At 41.5% G+C, this 25,148-nt stretch overlaps 1 protein-coding gene across 1 annotated transcript in view; it reads right to left on the bottom strand.

Annotated features, from left to right (window-relative positions):
* Positions 1-25,148, bottom strand: part of znf652 (zinc finger protein 652) — a 108,175-nt gene that overhangs the window by 44,378 nt on the left and 38,649 nt on the right. Inside the window, 2 exon segments of the mRNA XM_041217594.1 lie at positions 1,307-2,442; positions 2,445-2,532. Coding sequence (XP_041073528.1) covers positions 1,307-2,442; positions 2,445-2,532 — 1,224 coding nt within the window.

The following is a 25,148-nucleotide window of genomic DNA, read 5'->3' as shown; positions in this document are numbered from 1 at the left end:
GTAGTGCTTCCCCTGAATGGCCCAGTCATCAGAAGCACAACTTCAGAAGACCTATGGTTCTCTCTATCACCGCACTTGTGGAGGTGTCTGATACCTGGAAGGGTCCACATGGTCTGAATTCTCCGGGGTCCTTGGAGACACCAATGAGTCCTGAAGCCTGGAAATGCTAAGAATGAAGCCCCAAACAGAGATGAAGTACCAATAAGCAACCAGCAGCAATCAATCTCCCAAAACTCCTCACTACTCACACTGGCAATGCTGCTGACCCTTTTCATCCTGCCCTTGGATGAGGTTTTGCAAATTGTCGGCAGCCCGCCTGCCCATTTTGCCAGTGCAAAATCACAAAGGCAACATGAAATCTTGGTCGGTTGCCTTTTTAATTGTCTTAACTGGTCTCTTAATTGATGGCGGGTGCAGCTCAGACATCCTGCATGTGATTTCACGTCCAAGCGGGTCAGGTGCACGTCCGCCCAATCAGTGTAAAATTCTGCTGCATGATTTTGGTAGACTTGTACCTTGCCAGTCTTTTGTGATGCATCCATTTCTTTCTTCAGGGTTACTGGCTGATCACATTGTTTTCTTATCAGACTGCTTGTTTCAGCTATCTTCTAATGAATATCTTAATCGCACTGCAGTTCACTTTTAAAAGTTACATATTGGTGTCTACCTTTGATGAAAACTAGAGCGTAACTAAATTATCACAAAGAGAATATTGCTTCAATGCGCACAGTGTTAGCTCAGTTATATCCATCATGAATATTCTATCAGAAGATAAAACAATTCTAACGTCCTTTACACCTACCAAAATCTCTCCACTATTGAAAAAGTACTCATTAAAACAAACACATATAAAACATGCTTTAGGACCAGTAACTGTCGTGATGTATTGAAATCACTTGTATCCACTAAGCCACAATAAAACAGAAAGGAATAATGCAGTTATAGTCTTCATTCCACTGAGATCTTCATTCTTCTCAGCTATGGGACTAATTGGTTCATGGCAGCTGGGTATCATCGTGAGGAAAAAGAAATCAAATGGTCTTTACACTACTGTTGAACATTTTGCCCACCTTATGGAGTGATTAACTAACACCACCACATAGATGGCCTGGGAGCAGGCTACTTAACTTTGCTGTCAGGCAGGGAAAATCCTGCAGGCTTGAAATTACAAAAGGTGAGCACGTCTTCAAAGGGAAACAGCCTGGAAGAAATTGTCTTGTTTCTACCAGAAGAACTACTTCATGATTAAACTAGAAAAGTGTAAAACGTACTTTACCAATTAATACAACAAAAAATTGTAGCCTACCTGAATATTTTTTTCACACTCAGTTTGTTGATGAAGGACGAGTTCACTTTCCAACACAAATTTTTTCCCACACTTATCACAGATCTGCATTCGACTGTGAGTGACATTCATGTGCTTTTCAAGATACCAGCGATTATTGAAGACTCTGGGACATTTCTCACAAGTGAGATTCTGTTTTTCTTCAATCTGTTTTTCTTTCTGCGTTGGAGCTTTGGGGTTTTTACTTTTTCTCTTTCGCTGTTTGGACAAATTAATCTTTGCACTTTCCCTTGAAGGAGTTGCTTCTGCTGCCCCCATTCTGCTGGTTTCTTTGGTTTTTCGGTGTTTGATGTCATCTTCTATTTCTTCTTCATCCCGTCCGTCATCTTCAGTGTCAATGTCATCATCCACATCATCATCATCTTCTTCATTATCGCCATCACTGGAGTCAACGGTGGCAGTTTTCTCAGACTGTGAAGACACACCCTCTGTCCCTTTTGAAACATTTAAAGTCTGGTTATTAAGATTTACCTCAACTATGATTTGTTCTCGGTTATAGGATCGTTGGTCATCTGAGTCATTAGAGTCTTCTGCATCTCCTTCCATTCCACAAACATCTTCAACTTGCTTATTTTCTTCATAATATGCTTGGTCTCTTGTTTTCAAATGCCGTTTTGCCATTGTATCCTCTACTTTCACCAAATATGGTTTATTCCCTTCTCTTGGATAAATCTTGGTGGATAAATCAAGTTCTTTATCAGCATTACAATAAAACGGAGGTGAGATCTGAGAGCACTGTTTTCCCTCCTGGGCCATCCCAGAAATGTGCAAAGCACAACTGTCAATTAGATTCTTGCAAGTGGTGGCAATATGACTCATCTGAAGGACCCTGACTATATTTACCACCTCCTGTATATCATATGCAATCACATTAAGTCTAGGTGCATAAAAAAAGCATAGTATCTGATTGAAACTTTGCGATGTTAGGATCTCAGTAATGAGTTCAAATTGCTGCAAACACTTGGTCTGTACGAAGAGTAATAGAAAGAACCAGCTAAAAGCAGTCAATGCTATTTTGTTAGCGACAAACAAGAGCTTCCGTTTTATCACAACAATGTTGTCATCACAGAAGTGAGGCTCAAACATGCACTGTTCTCTTTGTTCATCAAACATGTGCAATGGAAGCAGGCATTCTCCTGTATAGGATTCTCCAACAAAAGGTAGATGGAAATCTTTTCAATCTTTAGCTGTAAGAAGAAGAAACAAATATCTTATTACCTGCAAATCACCAAGCTTAATATATCTGGAAGTTTGACAATGACCAAGAAAGCATAAAAACATAATTAGTACAATGTACAAGTGAATAAATAATTGAAAGTACAGCATGCCTCTTTTAAAGATGCAAAGCTCAAATCTTCAGCTTGTTTCATGATCAGAATCACCAAACCTTTCCTGTAATTCAGTTGAATTAATTTACTTAGAATCATTTACAACAAGATATAGTATCTACAGAACAATGGGTATGATTCCACCGTCATTCTAGTTTCCCAATTTACGTTAACAATTAATCCAGCGCAGTAACAAATCACGTAGATTCCTTAGATCAATTGAAATTATATGAACAATTCTTTAGAATATTAAAGGATAAGCACATTTATCTTGCACCACTAAAAGCTGGAGTTTAGATCCTAATAAATACAATTAAGGTTATGGATCTCATATTAACACTGGTCAGCTCTTGACTGTGTAGCTGGTTGGCTTGATCATACACAGAATTTTCCTCTGGTATTCAACAGCTCATTAATTCAATCTATTTCAAAAATTGCAAGGATTATCAAGTATTTTTGCATGAACTAAACCTTAATATAAAGTAAACAAATGTAGGGGATAATTACTCTAGTTCTGACTTTGTCCATTTGCATTAGTAATTGTACAAAAATATACCTATATGAACGTTAAGTTGTCACCAAAGTTAAAATTCTGACAAATCCTTTAAGCAAAATGAGGAGAATTTTTGTCAGGGTATTAATGGTTACAAAACCAAGGTGGGGTACGTGGAATTAAGATACAGATTAGTAGTATTAGTGAATGGGGTACAGGTTTGAGGAGTTGAATAGCCTACATCTTTTCCTATATAAAATAAAAAGTTGCATTTTGATATCCTTAACCACAGTTGAAAATCCTAATGTAGAAATAGGGAGCAGAGTTTGGAATATATTTTGTACATTTCAAAAAAATACATTTTCTAAAGCCTGTGAAACTGGAAATTTTGTAAATAGAAGTACAAAAATGCAGTGAAATGCAAGATATTTCTCTAAAGTTGTGAAATCCCTTAATCCGGTGCTTACAAGTCATGTAACTCCAGTGCAAAAGATGCATTGCCAGGTATCCAAAATGTCACTCAGCCCAAAGGATCTCTACGCAATTTCCCCTTCTCAGAGTAAAGTCCAAGCCAAAGGTCAGACACAACCTCCCCACAGAGGCTGGAGAGTTCAAATCCCACCATGGCAGTCTGAAATTTGAATTCATTAAAAAAAAACACAGCTATTCAAATTGGTCAACCAGTGGTCCAATTAGTTCTAGAATGTCCTCAGGCAACTTGCTATAAATTTCACTCAGTCTTGCAAAAATGCAAAATCCAATCCAACACCAGGGTTGCTGACTTTTAACTGTCTTCCTGCTGGTTACCATCTAATGTGCCCCCCTCTCCTGAAATCAGTACTCCTCCATGTTGAACACCATTTGGAAGAAGCAATAATGGTGGCAAGGGCACAGAATGTACTCTGCGTGGGGTCTTCAATGTCCATCACCATCAGTGACTTGGCAGCACTGAGCTGGCTGAGTCCTAAAGGACATAGCTGCTAGACTGGTGTTATGGCAGGTGGATGGTAACTGCCAAGCTGCTCAAATTCCAGAGAGAAACTTGAACCAACTGCCACAACTATTTGCAATTTGTATTTCTTTCAAAACACGGGCTTTGAGTTCAGTAAAAAGATGCCACTGAGGCTGAGAGGTTTTTTTACAAAACTAAATTAAACATTTATTAATAAATGAAAAAAATTTTAAGCACATACATATGTCGACGAATTACTAATGTTGTTAACTCCTAAATCCCCTAACTAATCTGACTGCCAGTTACACTTCCTTTAAGGCAACAGTAAAACACAGATTTAAACAGACCCAGTCAAAGCACACACCCTGGACAGTCAAATTCAAAGAGAGCTTTCCTTAGCTTCAGTTCCTTATAGACAGCAACTTGAGGCTTTTCACACTGGTGTTAGGTCTTAAAATGCATGCCCCTTACATATAACCTCATCTCCTTTTCAATATAAATCCCATTGTTTCGATTTTTTTTTCAACTCTACTTTTATAATAATAACCTATCATAGTACTAATTTTATCAGTAAGGTTTGGGAAAAATAAACACACTCCGTTGGCTAGGTATAACGCCTTACCACCTCTTTGAAATTCACTACTCTAGTTTATCTAAAAATGCAAATGTTCCCTTTACACCTCATATTCTAAAACTGCAGCCATGTTTACCTATTTAACATTTCAAACCTGGCTTCTCTTCTTGATACATCAAAGCCTTCAGACCAGCTGTCTCTAATTCAATTAAATCCAACACACACACACACAAATTTCTACTTTACAATAAATTTTAATAACATTATGAAAACTATTATATCTTCCTGACAACTGGGTCTGCAGCAAGTGGTGAGGGACCCAACACCCTTACCAATTTGCCTGTTGCAGATGCATATTCCATGACAGTATTGGTAGGGGTGACCACTGCACAATCCTTGTGGAGATGAAGACCAGTCTTCACATTGAGGATACCCTCCATTGTGTTGTCTGGCTCTTCCATCATGCAATATTTGAACATAACTGTCAACACGAAACTGAGCATCCATGAGGCGCTGTGGACCATCAGCAGCAGCAGAATTCTATATAACCATAATCTGTAATCTCATTGCTCAGCATAAGCCTCACTTGATCATTACCATCAAGCCAGGGGATCAATCCTGGTCCAAATGAAAAGTGCAGGAGGACATGCCAGGAGCAGCATCAGGCATACCTATAAAAGGTTTCAACCTGGTGAATTTACAACACAGGAATACTTGCATACCATACAGCGGAAGCAGCATGCAATAGACAGAGCTAAGCCAACCCACAACCAATGGATCAGACCTAAACTCTGCTGTCCTGCCACATCCAGTTGTGAATGGTGGTGGACAATTAAGCAACTCATTGGAGGAGGAGGTTCCACAAATATCCCCATCCTCAATGAAGAGGGAGCCCAACACATCAGTGCAAAAGACAAGGCTGAAGCATTAGCAACCACCTGTAGCCAGAAGTACCAAGGGGATGATTCATCTCAGCATCCTTGTGAGGTCCACAGCATCATAGATACCAGTCTTCAACCAATTCGATTCACTCCACATGATATCAAGAAACAGCTGAAGGCAATGGTACTCAAAAGGCTATGGGCCCTGACAACATAATGCTCCAGAACTTTCCACGCCCTTAGCCAAGCTGTTCCAGTACAGCTACAACACACATATACTAGGCAATGTGGAAAATTGCCCAGGTATGTCCTGTACATAAAAAAGACAAATCCAACATGGCCAATTACTCTTGATCAACAGCAAAGCATTGGAAATAACCTACTCACTGACACTCAGTTTGGGTTCAACCAGGACTACTCAGCTCTTGACCTCAGTAGAGCCTTAATTCAAAACTGGACAAAAGAGCTGAATTCCAGAGCTGAAGTGAGAGTGACTGCCCTTGACATCAAGGCAGCATTTGACTGAGCGTGGCATCAAAGAGGATTAGCAAAACTGGATTCAATAGGAATCAGATGGAAAACTCTGTTGGTTGGATTCATATCTAGCACAAAGGAAGATGGTTGTGGTTTTTGAAGGTCAATCATCTCAGTCCTAGGACTTCACTGCAGGAGTTCCTCAGGGTAGTGCCCTAGGCTCAACCATCTTCAGCTGCTTCATTAATGAAGTTCCAACCATCATAAAGTCAGAAGTGGAAATGTTCGCTGATGATTGCACAATGTTCAGCACCATTCGCGACTCCTCAGATACTGAGGCAGTCAGTTTCCATGTGTGGCAAGACCTGGACAACATTCAGGCTTGGGCTTGGGCTGCTAAGTGACAAGGTACATTTGCACCACACAAATGCTAGACAATGACCATTTCCAACAAGAGAGAAACCAACCATCTCCCATTGACATTCAATGGCATTACCATCACTGAATCCCCATCTAACAATATAATGGGGTTTACCATTGACCAGAAACTAAATTGGACCATCCATAAAAATACTATGGCTACAAGGGCAGGTCAGAGGTTGAGAATTCTACAGCCAGTAACTCACCGCTTAAGTCTCCAAAGCCTGTCCACCATCTCACAAGGCACAAGTCAGGAGTGTGATGGAATACTCTCCGCTTGCCTCAATGAGTGCAACTGTAACAACACTCACAAAGCTCATCACCATCCAGGACAATGCAGCCCACTTGATTGGCACCCCATCCACCTCTTTCAATATTCATTCCCTCCACCCCTGACGCAAAGTGGCAGCAGTGTATACCATCTACAAGATGCACTGCAGCAACTCACAAAGAGTCCTTCAACAGCACCTTCCAAACCTGCGACCTCTACCACCTAGGACGAGGGTAGCAGATACATGGGAACACCACCACCTGCAAGTTCCCCTCCAAACCTACCTGAAATTAAGTCACACACCATCTTGACTTGAAACTATATCGCCATTCCTTCATTGTTACTGAGTCAAAATCCTGGAACTCCATCCCCCCCCCCCCACCTAACAGCAGTGTGTGTGTGTACCTATACCAGATGGAATGCAGTGTTTCAAGAAGGTAGCTAACCACAACCTCCTCAAGGGTTATTAAGGATGGGCAATAAATGCTGGCTTGGCCAGTGACTCCCACATTCCATGAACGAATAAAAAAAAAAATTCAGTACAAACCCACCAGTAAATTAAGGTAGTAAAATAATTTTTAAAATATATTTGTTCATGGGATGTGGGCATCACAGGCTAGGCCAACATTTATTGCCCCTAATTGCCAGGATTTTGACCCAGCAACAGTGAAGAAACGGCGATATATTTCCAAGTCAGGATGGTGTGTGGCTTGGAAGGGAACTTAAACGTGGTGGTGTTCCCATGTATTTGCTGCCCCTTGTCCTTCTAGATGGAAGCGGTTGTGAGTTTGGAAAGTGCTGTCTGAGGAGTCTTGGTGAGCTGCTGCAGCACATCTTGTAAACGATGCACACTGCTGCAGCTGTGCATCGGTGTGGAGGGAGTGAATGCTTGTGGATGGGATGCCAATCCAGTGGGCTGCTTTGTCCTAGATGGTGCCCAGCTTCTTGATTGTTGATGCAGCTGCACTCATCCAGGCAAGTGGACTCCTGACTTGTGTCTTGTAGATGGTGTACAGGCTTCGGGGAGTCAGGAGGTGAGTTACTCACTGCAGGATTCCTAGCCTCTGACCTGCAGCCACAGTATTTATATGGCTAGTCCAGTTCAGTTTCTCATCAATGGTAAACCCCCAGGAGGTCAATAATGGGGGATTCCACAATGCCAATGAAGGTCAAGGGGCAATAGTTCAATTCTCTTTTGCTGGAGATGGTCGTTGCCTGGTACTTGTGTAGGCGAATGTCCTTGCCGCTTGTCAGCCTACGCCTGGAAGTTGTCCAGGTCTTGCTGCATTTAGACATGGATTGCTTCAGTATCTGAGAAGTCATGAATAGTGCTGAAAATTGTGCAATCATCAGTGAACATCCCCACTTCTAACCTTATGATGGAAGGAAGGTCATTAACGAAACAGTTGAAAACGGCTGGGTCTAGGACATTACCCTGAGGAACCACTGCAGTGGTGTATTGAAACTGAGACGATTGACTTCCAACAACCACAACTATCTTCCTTTGCGCTATGTATGACTCCAACTGGTAGAGAATTTTCCCCCCGATTCCCATTGACTCCAGTTTTGCTAGGGTGCCTTGATGCTACACCCAGTCAAATGCTGCCTTGATGTCAAGGGCAGTCACTCTCGCCTCATCTCTGGAGTTCAGCTCTTTTGTCTTTGTTTGAATCAAGGCTGTAATAAGGTCAGGAGCTGAGTGATTCTGGAGGAACCCAAACTGAGCATCAGTGAGCAGATTATTTTTAAGCAAATGCTGTTTGGTGGCACTGTTGATGACCCCTCCTTTCACTTTACTGATGGAGCAGTAATTGGCCCGGTTGGATTTGTCCTTTTTTTAAAAAAAACAGGACATACCATGGCAATTTTCAACATTGTTGGGTAGATGCCAGTGTTGTAGCTGTACTGGAATAGCTTGGCTAGGTGCGCGGAAAGTTCTGGAGCACAAGTCTTCAGTACTATTGCTGGAATATTGTCAGGGCCCATAGCCTTTGCAGTATTCAGTGCCTTCTGCTGTTTCTTAATATCATGTGGAGTGAATCTAATTGGCTGAAAATTGGCATCCATGGTGCTCAGAACCTCCAGAGAAGGCAGAGATGGATCATCCATTCTCTACTTCTGGCTGAAGATTGTAGCAAATGCTTTTGTGCTGATGTGCTGGGCTTCCCCATCATTGAGGATAGGGATATTGGTGGAGCCTCCTCCTCCAGTTAGTTGTCCACCACCATTCACGTCTGGATGCGGCAGGACTGCACAGCTTAAACCTGATCCGTTAGTTGCGGGATCAGTTAGCTCTGTCTATCTCATGCTGCTTAAGCTGTTTGGCACACAATTAGTCCTGTGTTGTAGCTTCTGCAGGTTGACACCTCATTTGGGCTGGTCCTGGCATTGTCCTCCTGCACTGTTCATTGAACCAGGGATTGATCCCCTGGCTCGATGGTAATGGTAGAGTGGGGGATATGCCAGGCCATGAGGTTACAGATTGCAATTGGATACAATTTTGCTTCTGCTGATGGCCCACAGCGCCTCATCGATGCCCAGTCTTGAGTTGCTAGATCTGTTCAAAATCTATCCCATTCAGCACAGTGGTGGAGCCACACATGATGGAGGATAGTCTCAATGTGAAGGCTGGACTTTGCCGCCAGCGGTCACTCCTATCAGTACCATCATCTGCGACCAGCAAATTGGTGAGGATGAGGTCAAGTATATTTTTCCCTCTTGTTGCTTCCCTCACCACCTCCGCAGACCCAGTCTAGCAGCTATGTCCTTTAGGGCTCGGCCAGACCGGTCAATAGTGGTACGCTGACATTGAAGTCCCCCACCCAGAGTACATTCTGCACCGTTGCCACCCCCAATGCTTCTTCCAAGTGCTGTTCAATATGAAGGAGCACTGAGTCGTCAAATGAGGGTGGGGGTGGGTGGGGGAAAACAGTACATGGTAACCAGCAGGAGGTTACCTTGCCGATGTTTGACCTGATGCCATGAGACTCCATGGGGTCCGGACTCAATGTTGAGGACTCCCAGGGCAATTCCCTCCCTACTGTATATCACTGTGTCACCACCCCTGCTGGGTCTGTCCTGCCAGTGAGACAAGACATATCCAGGGATGGTGATGGTGATGCCTGGGACATTACCTGTAAGGTATGATTCTGCAAGTATGACTATGCCGGGCTGTTGCTTGACTAATCTGTGGGACAGCTCTTCCAATTTTGGCACAAGTCCCCAGATGTTAATGAGGATGACTTTTCAGGGTTGACAGGGCTGAGTCTGCCACTGTCATTTCCGGTGCCTATGTGGATGCTGGGTGTTCTGTCTGGTTTCATTCCCTAAAGGCGTTCTAACAATTGTGATACAACTGAGTGGTTTGCTAGGCCATTTCAGAAAGCATTTAAGAGTCAACCACATTGCTGTGGGTCTGGAGGCACATGTAGGCCAGTCCAGGTAAGGATGGAAAATTTCCTTCCCTCAAGGACATTAGTGAACCAGATGGGTTTTTACAACAATCATTTCATGGTCATCATTAGACTTTTCCCCAGAGCATTATCCTGGGTCTCTGAGTTATTTGTCCAGTGACAATAACACTATGGCATCACCTCCCTATGACAGTTGCAAACTCTTCTAAAGCAAAACAACTTAAAAGTAGGGCAAAGACATGGGGCCTAATTAGAAATCAACTTTGTACAATGGTTACATGCTAAAATATTGGGAAAAAACATTTGGCTAACTGCAATTATATATAATTACCTGTGATTATCATAAATCAGTTGCCCAGGAACTAACCTACTTTTATCAAGATAGGAACTGCAATTTGGTGTTGAAATGGATAGGAATGATATGTGCACAGGAAATGTCTACAAATTCATTCACAGAAAGCTAGTTTGTTTCTGGTGTCAACCTTTCAAGTATTGGTGAGCATGGAGTCACTACAGTTCTTTAGAAGGGAACTTATAACTTATCACTCAGAAACATGTCAAGGAGTAAACTGATTGCAGGTTGTGACTGAGATTCAGTCATGGACTAACAGCAGTCTTTTCAGAACGAGTTCCAGTCATTAGCATTGATGTCAGTTATGGCTCAGTTGGTAGAACTCTCTTGCATCGAGCTCGAAGAACAGCACCTCATCATTTGATTAGGCACTTTACAGCCTTTACAGACTCAATGCTGAGTTTAACAATTCCAGACCATAATCTCTTCCATCATTTTGTTTCCTTTCTCTTGGCTGGTTATGTTTTTACCTGCTTGTTTTTCTCCTTTTTTTGCTTTTGGTCTGCAGCTGTTCATCAGTCTGCCTTTCTCACCTAGTCTATATACACCTTTTGTTTACTTTGCCAAGGAAGCAGATGCTACTAAGGCTTTGGTGACAGAGAAGGAAACTGTCATTAGAAGAATACAAAATTGATAAGGAGCAAGTGTTGGATAGACTGTCGGTACTTAATGTTAACAAGGCACCAGGACTGGATGAGATGCATCCAAGCATATTGAAGGAAGTAAGCCTGGAAATTGCAGGGGCATTGGCCATAATCCTTCAGTCTGCCCTAGACTCAGGGGAGGTGCCAGAGGATTGGAGAATTGCAAACATTATGCCCTTGTTCAAAAAAGGTTGCAAAGATAAGCCTGACCAGTCAATTTAATTTCAGTGGTGAGGAAGCTGCTAAAGACCTTTATTCGGGATAGAATTAGTGGTCACATGGAAAAATGTGGGTTGATTAGGAAGAGCCAGCATGGATTTCTAAAGGGGAAATGGTGTTTAACTAACTTGGGAGTTATCTGAAGAGGTAACAGAGTGTAGATGAGGGTAATGTTGTTGATGAGGTGTACATGGACTTGCAAAAGGCTTTCAATACAATGCCACACAACAGACTTGTGAGAAAAGTTATGGCTCAAGGAATAAAAAGGACAGTAGCAACGTGGATACAAAATTGGCTAAGTAATAGGAAATGGAGGGTATGGTCAATGGATATTTTTTGGGCTGTAGGGATGTTAGTAGTGGAGTACTCCAGGGGTTGGTATTGGGACCCTTGCTTTTCCTGATATATATTAATGATCTAGATTTTGGTGTGCAGGGGACAATTTCAAAGTTTGCAGATGATATGAAACTTGGAAGCATTGTAAACTGTGAGGAGGACAGTGTAGAACTTCAAAAGGACATAGACAAGTTGGTGGAGTGGTAGACAGGTGGCAGAAGAGGTTCAAAGCAGAGAAGTGTGAGGTGATTCATCTTGGTAGGAAGAACATGGAGAGACAATATAAAATAAGGGGTACAATTCTTAAGGGTCTGCAGGAGCAGAGGGACCTGGGTGCACATGTGCATTGAAGGTGGCAGGACAGGTGCAGAGAGCAGTTAATAAAGCATACTGTATCCTGGGATTTATTAATAGGGGCATAGAATATAACTGCAGGGAGGTTATGCTGAGCTTATATAAGATACTAGATAGATCTCAGCTGGAGTACAGTTCTGGGTATCACACTATAGGAAGGAAGCAATCGCATTGGAAAGGGTGCAGAAGAGGTTTACAAGAATGGTTCCAGGGATGAAAAACTTGAGTTTTGAAGATAGATTGGAGAGGTTGAGACTGAGAGAAGAAGGCTAAGAGAAGATGTTATAGAGGTGCTCAAAATCATAAGGGGGCTGGATAGAGTAGATAGGGAGAAACTGTTCCCACTAGTAAAAGGATCGAGAACGAGAGGGATCAGATTTCAAGTGATTTGCAAAAGAAATAAATGTGATGTGAGAAAACTTCTTCACACAGAAAGTGGTTTGAGTCTGAAATGCACTGCCTGGAAGTGTGGTGGAAGCAGGTTCAATCAAGGCATTCAAGAGGAATAGAAACAATGTAGAAGGTTATGGGGAAAAAAGTATGAGAATGGCACTAAGTCATAATGCTCATTTGGAGAGCTGGTGCAGACACCATGGGCCGAATGGCCTCCTTCCATCACCGTAACAATTCTGTGATTCTGTGACTTTTCCCATTCTCTTTGGCCTTGCATCACCAAGCCTTTTGTCATTTAATTTCACCTGATTTATCCCAGACCTTGCCTTTTGTTCTTTTTCTCACCTCCCCCATTCTATCAGCCCCTGTTCAACCCTGATCTTCACTTGTTTAAAACCTATTCCCAGTTCTGATGAAAGCGTATCCACCTGATACATGCTGTCTCTCTCCATGGATGTGCTGAGTATTTCCAGCATTTTCTGTTTTTAATCACAACCAGATTATTATCACAGTCTTGTTTGTTACAGCATTCAGTCTACAATTTTGTTTCTGTGTATCCTACATCACAAGAGTGATTACACATCAAAAGTCCCTCATTTGGTGTAAAACACTTAGAGATGTCTGGATGGCAATTCAAGTTCTTTGTTTCTTTTAGGAATATCAGTATGCTTCTGTGTCAGGGTTTCTAAAATGATAGAAGACAGAATTCAAAATTGGACTGCCTTGCAGCATGCAATCAATAGCACTAGGCAAGGTGTGAAGGTTACACTTTGTTTTGTTTTCGGTCTGGTGCCAAGGACACTGGCTATGCTGCACTACACCTGACACCACAACTATTTCCTTTCCCACACCTAAGACAGGCAAACTCGCAGTGGTGGAAACACCACTGAGAGACCACCAAATGACAAGCAATCAAGATAGAGGCACTTTCCTGGGGCAAGTAGTTCCATATTGTAGAAATCATTCTGCTATAGGGAGCCAAGGTAAATCTGTCCCAGATAAGTAACTGCGTGAGAATGCAGAAATGGGAACAATGTGAAATAAACTGGAAATCAAACTTTCCCTTTTACTCACCCAAATACATATAAACTAAATTATACTATATAGATTAAACAATATTAATGTAACGATGCAAGTGTATTATTTCAATAACCCAAACAGCGAAAAATAGGCTCTGCAGGGTTCTTGATATTTCAATTTGCAATTTTCATTTATTAGCTTTAATCTTGTACCCAGGCAAATATTTAGTTTTGTTTTCAAACTGCTCCATGGCCTCGCCACACCCCTTCTCTGCAACTGCTTTCAGCCCTACAACCCTCAGAGATCTCTGTGCTTCTCCAATTCTGGCTTCTTTTGCACCCATAATTTCTTGCACTCCACCATTGTTGGCCGTGTCTTTACCCACCTAGACCCAAAATTCCCTCCATAAACTTTTCTGTTTCTTTCGCCGCCCTCAAGATGCTTCTTAAAACAAAGCCTTTTGAAGCAGCTTTTGGTCACGTATCTTAATACCTCTTTATGTAAAATTTTGTTTGACAAAGCTCCTGTGAAACACCTTGGAACACTTTACTTCGTTCAAGATGCTATATAAATGTAAGTTGTTGTACTACCCAATTTTGATGCTGGCAAAAGATACCCAAAGTGTTCAAATGTTTTGCAGTGACATCCCTTAGTTTAATAAAAGTGTGCCAATCTTTGCTTTGCAATCAGTCATTATAACCTGGTTCATTGCTGACACCATTGGGATCATTTTCAACATCACTGCCTGGCTACATCCTGTTGGAGCATATCATCCACCCGTTTGGCAACCTGTCCAATTGGGTCCATAACAGGTCGGAAATTCACTTTACAAGGATATTATGTACATGGCCAAGTTAAAATAATCTTACTATTCCCTCTGCGAGCTGCCACAGCCACACGCCTGTTATCACTAACGTTTTTGAGTCTTTCCTTACACAGTTCAACCATCAAGTTTGGCTCTTCATCTGATGTTTTCCCCAAGTGTGATCAATCACTCAGAATAGTTTTGTTTGCCACATATTACATAATTAACCCATCAAAATCTTATATCATGCAAGCCATTCTCATTACTCAATCACCATGCTCACCAACCCCAACCATAACTCCATGGACAGAATCCTCCCCCCATTTTTTTTTTGTGGGGGGGGGGGGGGGGGTGCGGTTGTGCAGGAGCGGGCGGGTTCGCGGTTGGGGCCACGCCGCCATTTTACGTGGGCGGGTTAATTAAGGCCCACGCAGTGTGACGCGCACCAGGAAGTGCTATGCGCTCCCTGTGCGGGTGGGGGCGGGATTCCCTGAGCCGGGAGTGCGCTCTTTCACGCATGTGCGCAACAGAACACGCAGATCTCGCTGAGGCGAAGTGCTGCCTCAGGGATATCGGCTCAGGTTTCAAACATTGAATAAAGATGAGAAAAATACTATTGACATGTCCCCTCATGTAACACTGTCACATGAGCTGGGACATGTCCATTGCTTTCATTTGAAAAAATTCTGGAACATTTTAAATCCCTCATGAAACCTCATCCCGTCTGTGGATGAAATTTCATCTTTTTTCTGAAGGCTGCCTGGGCTCTTCGCCCACCCGCCAACCTTAAGGTTGGATGGGCAGGTCCATTAAGTGTTTTAAGGGCCTTGAGTGGCTGTTGACAGGTCGGCGGGCATGCAACAGGGTTAGCTGCATGCCCACTGGCCTGAAAATCTAAATGACGCGGGGTGACATCAGGACGCACACCCGATGTCACTGCACATCATTTTACGTGTCAGCCTCCCACCCCCATTAGCCAGCCTAAAAATTCTCTCCAATATCCAAAAGAATCAGGCTTTTGTTTTAGCCAAGGTCCAGCTTTTAGTCTCGTACAATCCCCTCTGGGCATCTCAGGATATGCCGTAGAGTATGGCACAGTGGTTATTACACTTGTATATAACTAATACCCAATTTCATAATATTATCAGATCTCCAGTTTTCAACGAATGGATTTTTAATTCACTGGCATTTAGTGCCCAGCATCAAATTAAAAAAGAACAAAACCTGGGTACAAAAATGTTTTGTTGATGCAAAATAATTCCACGTAAATTTGAAGAATCAAACGTTTCCAGGTAAAATGTGAAAATGCTATAAAGTCATTGGTTGCCATTTCTGACCCATATGACACAGAGCCAAAGACAAAACTTCCAGCTCCTGTGACTACCTGCTAATATTTTGGTATGGCAAAGGAACAGCTTAACATAAATCTTAATTTTTATAATCGCAACTAGAGTTGCATCTAATCACAGACAGATAATTGCTATACGCTGTAAGTTCACTCTGTTGGACAAAGGTTCTTCATAAGGCTCCTGGCGTCAATCACAAGCAGAGCTCACATCGTAAATCAAGCACATCTAACTTTTATTATTTACTAACTGTAAATGCAGGATATTTCGGCCAGCAAGAGTGAAGGAAGCAGATTGTGGGCCCTGATTACTTTATTCCAAAATGCCATACATTTCCTTCCTGAAAGCCAATTAGGAGTTACAACTCAGTTCTCAAACCTAAACCTGATGAGCCATGCTATGTTCACAACAAACATTGACAGATATTGATTTAGGAAGTTCACTATAGTACTCAATTAATATCCAAAGGAAAACTCTCTACTCTTTGCCAATACCATTTGTAGATCAAATTCTTCTAATCTAACAAAATGCCATTTGATGCATATCTGAGGAACAGATAGCAAAAACAACTTTGGAGGTCAAGGGGAATGTATGAGAACAAAACACTTCTTCAGTGTTCCCAGATTTAAACTTCTAATTTATTACGTTCTTATTAAAAAGATACACCTTCATCGCAGAGCAAACATTTCCAAATGTTTTACTCCCTTTAACATATATTCCCTGTATGTAACTGAGCATTCATCACCTTTTCCAAATTCAAGTTTGCTTTTTATATAAAATGTTTGTACTTGTTTCTACCTTCCCCAATATTTAGTTTGAAAACAATTAATTTGATATCAAGTTAAACAGAATCATCATATTTGTGTTTTTTTTTCATTCACAATATATCCTCAGTTCAGCACCACTGGCAATATCTATAAGTTGCCTCACATTCCCTATGATACAAGGTATGGATTTTTATGCCAAGTACCTATATAAATGATAGCAAGAACCAAAGATTATAATAGAAAAAAGATTATAATAGAAAACTTTTACTCTGTGCACAGGCTACTGGAATACGCAATGTATCATCTTGATTTTTCTCGCTTCAAAAGCAGACACGGTACTGTCCCAGACTCAATTTTGAACCAACAAGTGGTTTTAAGTAAAGGTAGATGAACAATAAACGGTACAAAATAGTAAACTGTATATAAAATAGAAAAACTTCCTCTTCCTTCCGCTATAAAGACAGACTTAAAACACAGCCTCACTTCTTACCCTGTGGAACAGGCTACCATTCGAAATGAAACTGAGCTATTTTGATGATTGGCCCAACACTTAAAAAGGACAAGGAGGCACTGAAGTTAATCTCTGACTGTGAATTGATTCTCAGGTAAAATACAACCCAACCTCCTTTGAAGTTAAAGTCTACCTATCTGAAATCAACAACCACATAGGCCTAACGCCTTTAATGAAGATATACGTCTCAAGGTGCTTCACAGGAATATAATCAGACAAATTTTAACACTAAGCCAAAGGAGGAGAATTAGGACAGGTGACTAAAGGTTTGGTCAAAGAGGTAGTTCTTAAGGAGGAGGGTCTTAAAGGAGGAGAGAGAGCTGCAGAGGTAGAAAGGTTTTTAGGGCCTAGACAACTGAAGGCACAGCCACCATAAAAACATAAAAAATAGAAGCTGGAGTCAGTCATTTGATCCTTCGAGCCTGCTCCGCCATTCAATATGGTCATGGCTGACCCTTTACCTCAACACCATACTCCTGCTTCCTTCCCATACCCTTTGACACCTTTAGAGTCTAGAAATCTATCTATTTCCTTTTTAAATATATTCAGTGACTTGACATCCACAGCCCTCTCCGGTAGAGAATCCCACAGATTTATCACCCTCTGAGTGAAGTTTCTCATCTCAGTCCTAAACGGCCTACCCCATATCCTGAAATTGTGACCCCTTGTTCTAGACACCCCCCACCGCCCCGCAGACAGAGGAAACATCATCCTTGCATCCAGTCTATCCAGCCTTGTCAGAATTTTATACGTTTCAATGAGATCTCCTTTCATTCCTCTAAACTCCAGTGAATACAGATCTAATCGGCCCAATCTCTCTTCATATGACAACCCTGCCTTCCCAGGAATCAATCAGGTGAACCTTTGCTGCACTCCCTCTCTGGCAAGTAAATCCTTTCTTTGGCAAGAAGACTAAAACTGCACTCAATATTCCAGGTGACCATGACCCTATACAGCTGCAGTAAGACAACCTTGTTCCTGTACTCAAATCCTCGTGCAATGAAGGCCAACATACCATTTGCGTTCTTAACTGCTTGCTGCACCTGCATGCTTGCTTTCAGTGATTGGTGTACAAGGACACCCAGGTCCCTTTGTACATCAACTTTTCCCAAACTATCACCATTTAAATAATACGCTGCCATTCTGTTTTTCCTAAGTGGATAATGTCTCACTTATCCACGCTATACTGCATCTACCATGTATTTGCCCACTTGCTCAACTTGTCTAAATCACCTTGAAGCCTCTTAACATCGTCCTCACCACTCACATCCCCACCTAGTTTTGTGTTGTCAGCAAACTTAGAAACACTACATTTCATTGATATATACTGTGAATACACGGGGCCCAAGCACTGATTCCTGCGATACCCCACTAATCACCACCTGGCATTCTGAAAAGGACACATTTATTCCTACTCTGTTTCCTGTCTGCTAACCAATTCTCAAACCATGCCAATATATTACCCCCAATCCCATGTGCTTTAATTTTGCACACTAACCTCTTATGCAGGGCTTTAATAAAAGCTTCCTGAAAATCCAAATACATCACATCTCCCTTATCTATTCTGCTGGTTACATCCTCAAAAAATTCCAGTAGGTTTTTCAAACATGATTTTCCTTTCAAAAATCCATGCTGACTTTGTCTAATCCCATTGATATTTTCTAAGTGTACTGTTATCACATCCTTTACAACAGACTCTAGCATTTTCCCTATGACTGAGGTTAGGCTAACTGGTCTGTAATTCCTTGTTTTCTCCCTCCCTCCTTTTTTAAATAGTGGGATGACATTTGCCACTGTCCAATCTGCCGGGACTGTTCCAGGATCTACAGAATTTTGGAAGATGATAACCAACCCATCCACTATTTCCATGGCCACCTGGGATGTAGATTATCAAGCCCTGGGAATTTATCGGCTTTGAGTCCCATTAATTTCTCCAGCATTGTTTTTTTAGTAAGGCTAATTTCCTTCAATTCTTCCTTCTCACTAGACCCTCATTCCCTAGCAGTTCTGAGAAGTTATTTGTGTCTTTTTCCGTGAAGACAGAACTAAAATAATTGTTTAATTGCTCAGCCATTTACTTCTATTATAAATTCGTCCATTTTGAACTGTCAGGGACCTACATTTGTCTTCACCAGTCTTTTTCTTTTAACATACTAATAAAAACTTTTATAGTCCTCTTTTATGTTCCTTGCAAGTTTACTCTCGTACTCTAATCTTCCCTTCTTAATCAATCTCTTGGTCCTCCTTTGCTGAATTCTGCTCCCAGTCCTCACGCTTGCTACTTTTTCTAACAACTTTATATGCCTCCTCTTTGGATCTAATACTATCCTTAAATTCACCATGGTGACGCAAAGGATGTGGACGATGCAGATTGGTTGCAGCAACAGAGTGTTTGGGGATTATAGAGCTAGAGGAGTTTCAGAGATGGGGTTGGGCAAGGCAGTGGAGGGATCTGAACACCCATTTGAGAATTTTTGAAAAAGTCAAGCCATTGGTGGACCAGGAGCTGATGTGGATTGGTGAGCACAACAACCTGTTGCAGGTTAGAACATAGGCAGCAGAGCTTCAGATGAGCTGAAGTTTATGGAGCCTGGAAGATGTATGACCAGCCAAAAGAGCATTGGAATGGTAGAGATTGGAGTTTTTCCTTAAAAGAAAATCGTGGATGAGGGTTTCAGCAGATGTGCTTGAGGCAGATACAAAGCTAGATGATATTAAAGAAGTGAAAGTAAATGGTCTTTGTGATGGGGAGAATGAAGCTCAAACCAGGGTTAAATAGGATGCCAAAGTTGCAAAAAGTCTGGTTCCATCTGAGACAATGATGGGGGTGGGGGTGGGGGGGGGGAGATGGAATCAGTGGTGGGGAAATTGATTTTGTGGCAGCTGCCACCCTCAGACTTTCCAGTAATTAACTGGAGAAAACTATGGCTCAGGACTATGTTGGAGCAGTTTGACAATATAGATGCAGGTGAAGGAATTAAGAGAAGTGGTGGTGAGGTAGAGCTAGGTTTAGTAAATGTAAAACCTGATGTCATATCTTTGGACGGGTAGTGAGGAGCTGTGTATAGATGAGAAATAGGAGGGGTGGCAAGGACAAACTCTTGGGAATTCCAGAGGTAATGTTGCAGAGTAAGAGAAGCCAATGCAGGAGATTCTCCATGCCATGGGAGAGGCAAGAGTGGAACCAGGCGAAGGGTGGTGCCACTCAGCTGGATAACAGGGGAGATGCATTAGGGGAAGATGATGTGATCAACCATGTCAATGATTGCAGAGAGATAGAGAAGGATGAATAGGGATTGTACACCACAGCGACAGGATATTACGTGTGACTTTTATTAGTGCCAGTTCAGTGCTGTGGCGGGGGTATAAATCTGATTAGAGAGATTTAATCAGGGAATTACAAGAAAGATGGACTTCGATTTGGGAGAAGACAACACTGTCAAAGACTTTTAAGAAAGGAGGTTGGAGAAGAGGGTGATAATCTGCAAGGACAGAGGGTCAAGATTGAGAACAACAGTACCTGAGAACAATTTCATCTCGCATAAGCCTCAGGAGGGAGGTCAGGTGGTCAACAATTTAATAGGAATAGGGTTGAGGGAGCAGGAGATGAACCCAATGGACGATTTGAGCTTGGAGAGGGCATGGAAGGGAAGCTAAAGAAAAATGCATGTTCAAGATTAGGGTGGGATGACTTAGAGTTACAGTTTGAAATGGTTATAATCTAGAATGCTTGGCCTACTGAACCATCATGGCCAATTTCAGTGAAGAATGGAGACTTCTCATTATCTGACTGCATTCAGCAGAAAAAGAGTCATGATGAGTGAACGTAATTGAACGATGCTTAAGCAGCAAGGTATCACAAAGTGCACCCAAGGAACAGTGCAGCTTAACAGACCCCTTTTTCCAGAACTGAATGTGACAAAAATGTAATGACAAACTACATTTACATCTACTTAAATTCAATCAAATACAGAAAACTTACTACGCAATTACAGCGCTGAAATAAAGTACATTCAAAATGCATTACAACTCATTAATACAATACCCAGACAAGCAGGAAAAGTTTTTCTTTAAGATAGTCAACAGATCAATGAATGAACAGTTTGGCATTCAGTCTGCTTATTTTATTTTCTTGCTTTTGGGGAAAAGTAGAATCACAGAAAATACATCATAGAAACAGGCCATTCGGTTCAACTAGTTTGTGCTGGTATTAACAGCCTTCTCCCATTTCATGTATCTTTCAGAAACAGGAGGGTTTCTGAATAAGGCTGTTATACATCAATGTAAATATTAATTTAAAGAAACAAAAATGAAAGGATAACAGCAAGGAGGTGGAGAAAAATAGGACAGCAAGAAGGAAAAAATAGCAAGATTAAAATAGAGGGGGGGCAGATGGACTTGGAAAATGCATAAAAGGAATGAACCCAAAACATATTTCTTAATTTAAATCAGTGGAAGAATACTATTCTGCACATAATGGTCCATTTCTGATCCTGGCCGTACTATTATTAAAATAATTCTAAGACATCTTTCACTTATCTGTTCAACAAGTCTCTTGTATTTAACATTAACAAAGCTAGGAATGGGAAATTAAGATGATAATCTTGTCATCAATCTTCCGACACACAAAAGAACTTGTCTGTTCAATTTATGTGATAACTGCATTCAGTAACTGAGTGACATGAGACATTCAAATAATTTGAGAGGGTATGGTTAAAACATACACAAAATGACATTTAACAGACAAATCAGGAGAATCAGAATTAATGAATACAAAATAGTTGTCTGAATTTCACAGGCTTATATCAAGTGCAGAATAAATATTTGCTACCTTAATTATGATTGAAGAAAACCTCAATTGTGTTGGATGTTGTAATCTTGTAACCTGTCAATTGCTTTTTCAATCCATACAGTTCATGCAAAAAGATAACATATAATTTAAAAATAGTTGCTATGATTAGATTTTGACTATGTGGAAACAACTACTAAAATTATGCAAAAATTACTGTGGAGAACCTTTGGTTGATTTATAAGCTTATCTAGCAAATCAACCACTAGCTTTCTCCAAAGCCCCACCCTTCTCTACCACTTAATAGCGCGAAACTCTTGCAATATATCCAAAATTAACAATGAATGTACAGCACAGGAACAGCCCATTCTATCCATTTGATCTATGTCTGCGTTTATGCTCCACACAAGTCTCCGCCCACCTTACTTCATCTCAGCCAATCAGCACATTCTTCTAACCCTATTTTTTTCATGTGCCTATTTAGCTTCCCCTTAAATAGGACATTTCATATTCATATTGGTCTTTTGGGTAAAGAAGGTTCGCCTGAATTCCCTATTGGATTTATTAGTGACTATCTTATATTTGTATTGTCTAGTTTTGGACAGCCCCACAAATGGCAACATTTTCTTTACATCTATCTTATCAAGCACTTTCATTGTCTTAAGGGCCTCCAACTGGTCATCCCCTCAGCTCAGCCTTCTCTTTTCTAATGGAAGAATACCAGCCTGTTCAGTTTTTCCTGCTAAGTAGATCCTCTCACATTCTTGTGAATCTTTCTTACACCTTCACCAACGTCTCTATATATTTTTCATAACATGGAGATCGGAACTGTGGCAATACTCTTATACCCCGGGTAGGGTTTTACTTCATCGGGTAGGCCCGGGAGTGGCTGCGAAACTGACTGCCGCCTGCGATTGGGCCCTGACCTCGATTTCATGCTGGCTGGCCATTTAATGACCAGCCAGCGTGAATCAAGCACTCTAATGCTCAGGCTGCTTGGGGAGGGTGAGCATGGAAGGCAAAGAACTGTCTAGGGGAGTTGAAGATTTCTAACATTCAAAATAAAAAAAAATTAAATTAAGGTTAACACGTCCCCTCAAGTGACTCTGTCACATTAAAAATGAGATACAAAATTTTTTATTTTATTTTTAATTAACATCAGAAACCTCATCCCACCTGTGTGTGAGGTTTCCTCAAAAATCCAAAGGTCGCTTGGCTTTTTTGCCCCCCACCCCATCGCCAACTGTAAGGTTAGACGGGCAGGGAAAAATTCAGTTTAATTAATTTATTAATGGGTTTAAATGTGCTGTACATTAATGGTTGGCACGCACGCTGCCAAATTCCGCATGCGCCCGCCAACCAAAATATCGCGCGCTATTTCTCGCTTGTATGTATCAGGCGCAAGTCCACACGTGGGAACTGAAAATATAGCCCCTAGATTTTCTTTTCTGTGTACTGTATAATAAGCAAAAATAAACACTTTTCAAGTGAAGTCTCCACATAAAGTAGCACAATCCATGACCCACATTAAGCTAGAATTAATTGCAAGCAAAATGTGTAAAGACAACTATTTTCACAGTCTCAGTTTATTCCCAAATTGTAGCATTGTTAGGTCATCAATAGTAGCCAATAAATGATTTTCTTAACGTGGGCCAGCAAGAAACAAGTTAACAATTATGGATTTAAGATGTTATAGTGTGTGCAGCATGTTAGTACATGACAGTGTTGTGACCAATTTTAGTATTCATGTGAAATTTTCATGCTACTAAATCTTTCAATTGCATAGCTGATAGATTTGGAGGTTATCCTGTTAAAAGATGAGAAATACGGACACATCACTGGTGAATTTAGAAAGATGGGGAAGAATTTTCTCTACTTTGGGCGGGTGGGTCTGGAGCAGGCGAAGGCGGGCGCGGAGCCGATCGCCACCCGTGATCAGCTGCGCACCGCTGTTTTACGTGGGCAGGCCAATTAAGGCCCACCCAGTAGCGCTCAGTGCTATGTGTCGGGACCTTCGCGAAAGAGCACAGAAATCTCCCTGAGGTATGCAGCTGCCTCAGGGAGATTAAGTTCATAATGAAACAATCAAAAAAATAAAATTATTCAGACATGTCCCCTCATGTAACAGTGTCACATGAGCTGGGACATGTTTATGAATTTTGAGAAAAATCTTTGTTCCATTAATAAATCCTTCATGAAACCTCACCCCGCACATGGATGAGGTTTCGTGAAAAATGCGAAGGCCGTCTGGGCTCTTCGGCTGCCCGCCAACCTTAAGGTTGGACGGACAACCCTGACAGTCACTTTAATTAGTTTATTAATGGCCTTAACAGGCCTTTGACAGTTTGGCTTGCGCGCCGCCGACTCTGGTGCGCACCTGGCGAACTAAAGATTAGAATGACATGCAGTGACGTCTGCCCCTGCACACCATAAAAGATGATTCTGCCTCTGATTACCACCTTGAGAGGCCTTAGACAAAATATACCTTGAAAATGTAGCTGTAGCTCTTTATTTTAACTGCTCATTTATTTGGGATGAATTTTTAATAGCAAACATCAATAACAAAAGTCCTGCTCCAAGCAAATGCAACCAGAGTACTTCTCCACTTGCTATTTATCTCCTCCTATCATCACTGCCTGCTTCCCTTAGGGATTTTTCCTTTTCCATTGTAGAGTATGAGACTCCCTGAAGGATAGACTCTCACCCCACTTCGGATTGTCAAAGCATGCAGTGTAAACCAAGTGCATGTCAAATCTGGTTTACAAAATTTTCAGGGGATAATCTCACCACTTGCTCTTAGTACATTTTCATATAGCTGAGAGAACACCGCATATGTACGTATCAATGCACAGACAAAGCTCTTTGCTGAGCAGGTTAATCAAGGTACCAAATGACAAGTATCAGTCACAAAAGTTTAAAGACACACTAATAAATATACACTTTGCACTTCTCTGTTTTCCAAGAACCTCAAAATATTGAATTTTTACCATGCTTTTGATGTTTTATGCTAACTTAAATATTTCTATAGTGGCTTCCCTGAGACTTTGTGTTGTTTGATAGAAAGGAGCGGAGATTGCAAACAGAAAGATGTGGTATGGAATGACTCTTCACTTGACTGAATGAATGCAGCTCCAACAACACTCAAGAAGCTCGACATCATCCAGGACAAAGCAGCTCGTTTAATTGGCACCCCATCCACCACCTTCAACCACCAACACACAGCGACAGCGGTGTATGCCATTTACAAGATACACTGCAGCAACTTACCAAGGCCCCTTCGACAGCTCTTGCCAAACTTGCAACGTCTACAACCTAGAAGTACAAGGACAGCAGAGGCATGGCAACTCCATCACCTGCAAGCTACCCTCCAAGTCTCACACTATCCTGACTTGGAAATATATCGCTGCTCCTTCACTGTCACTGGGTCAAAATCCTGGAACTCCCTTCCTAACAGCACTGTA

The sequence above is a fragment of the Carcharodon carcharias genome, chromosome 23 (genome assembly GCF_017639515.1).
Source record: "Carcharodon carcharias isolate sCarCar2 chromosome 23, sCarCar2.pri, whole genome shotgun sequence".
Classification (NCBI taxonomy): domain Eukaryota; kingdom Metazoa; phylum Chordata; class Chondrichthyes; order Lamniformes; family Lamnidae; genus Carcharodon; species Carcharodon carcharias.
The sequence above is the reverse complement of the archived record's forward strand: the minus strand, read 5'-3'. Positions and strand labels throughout refer to the sequence as shown.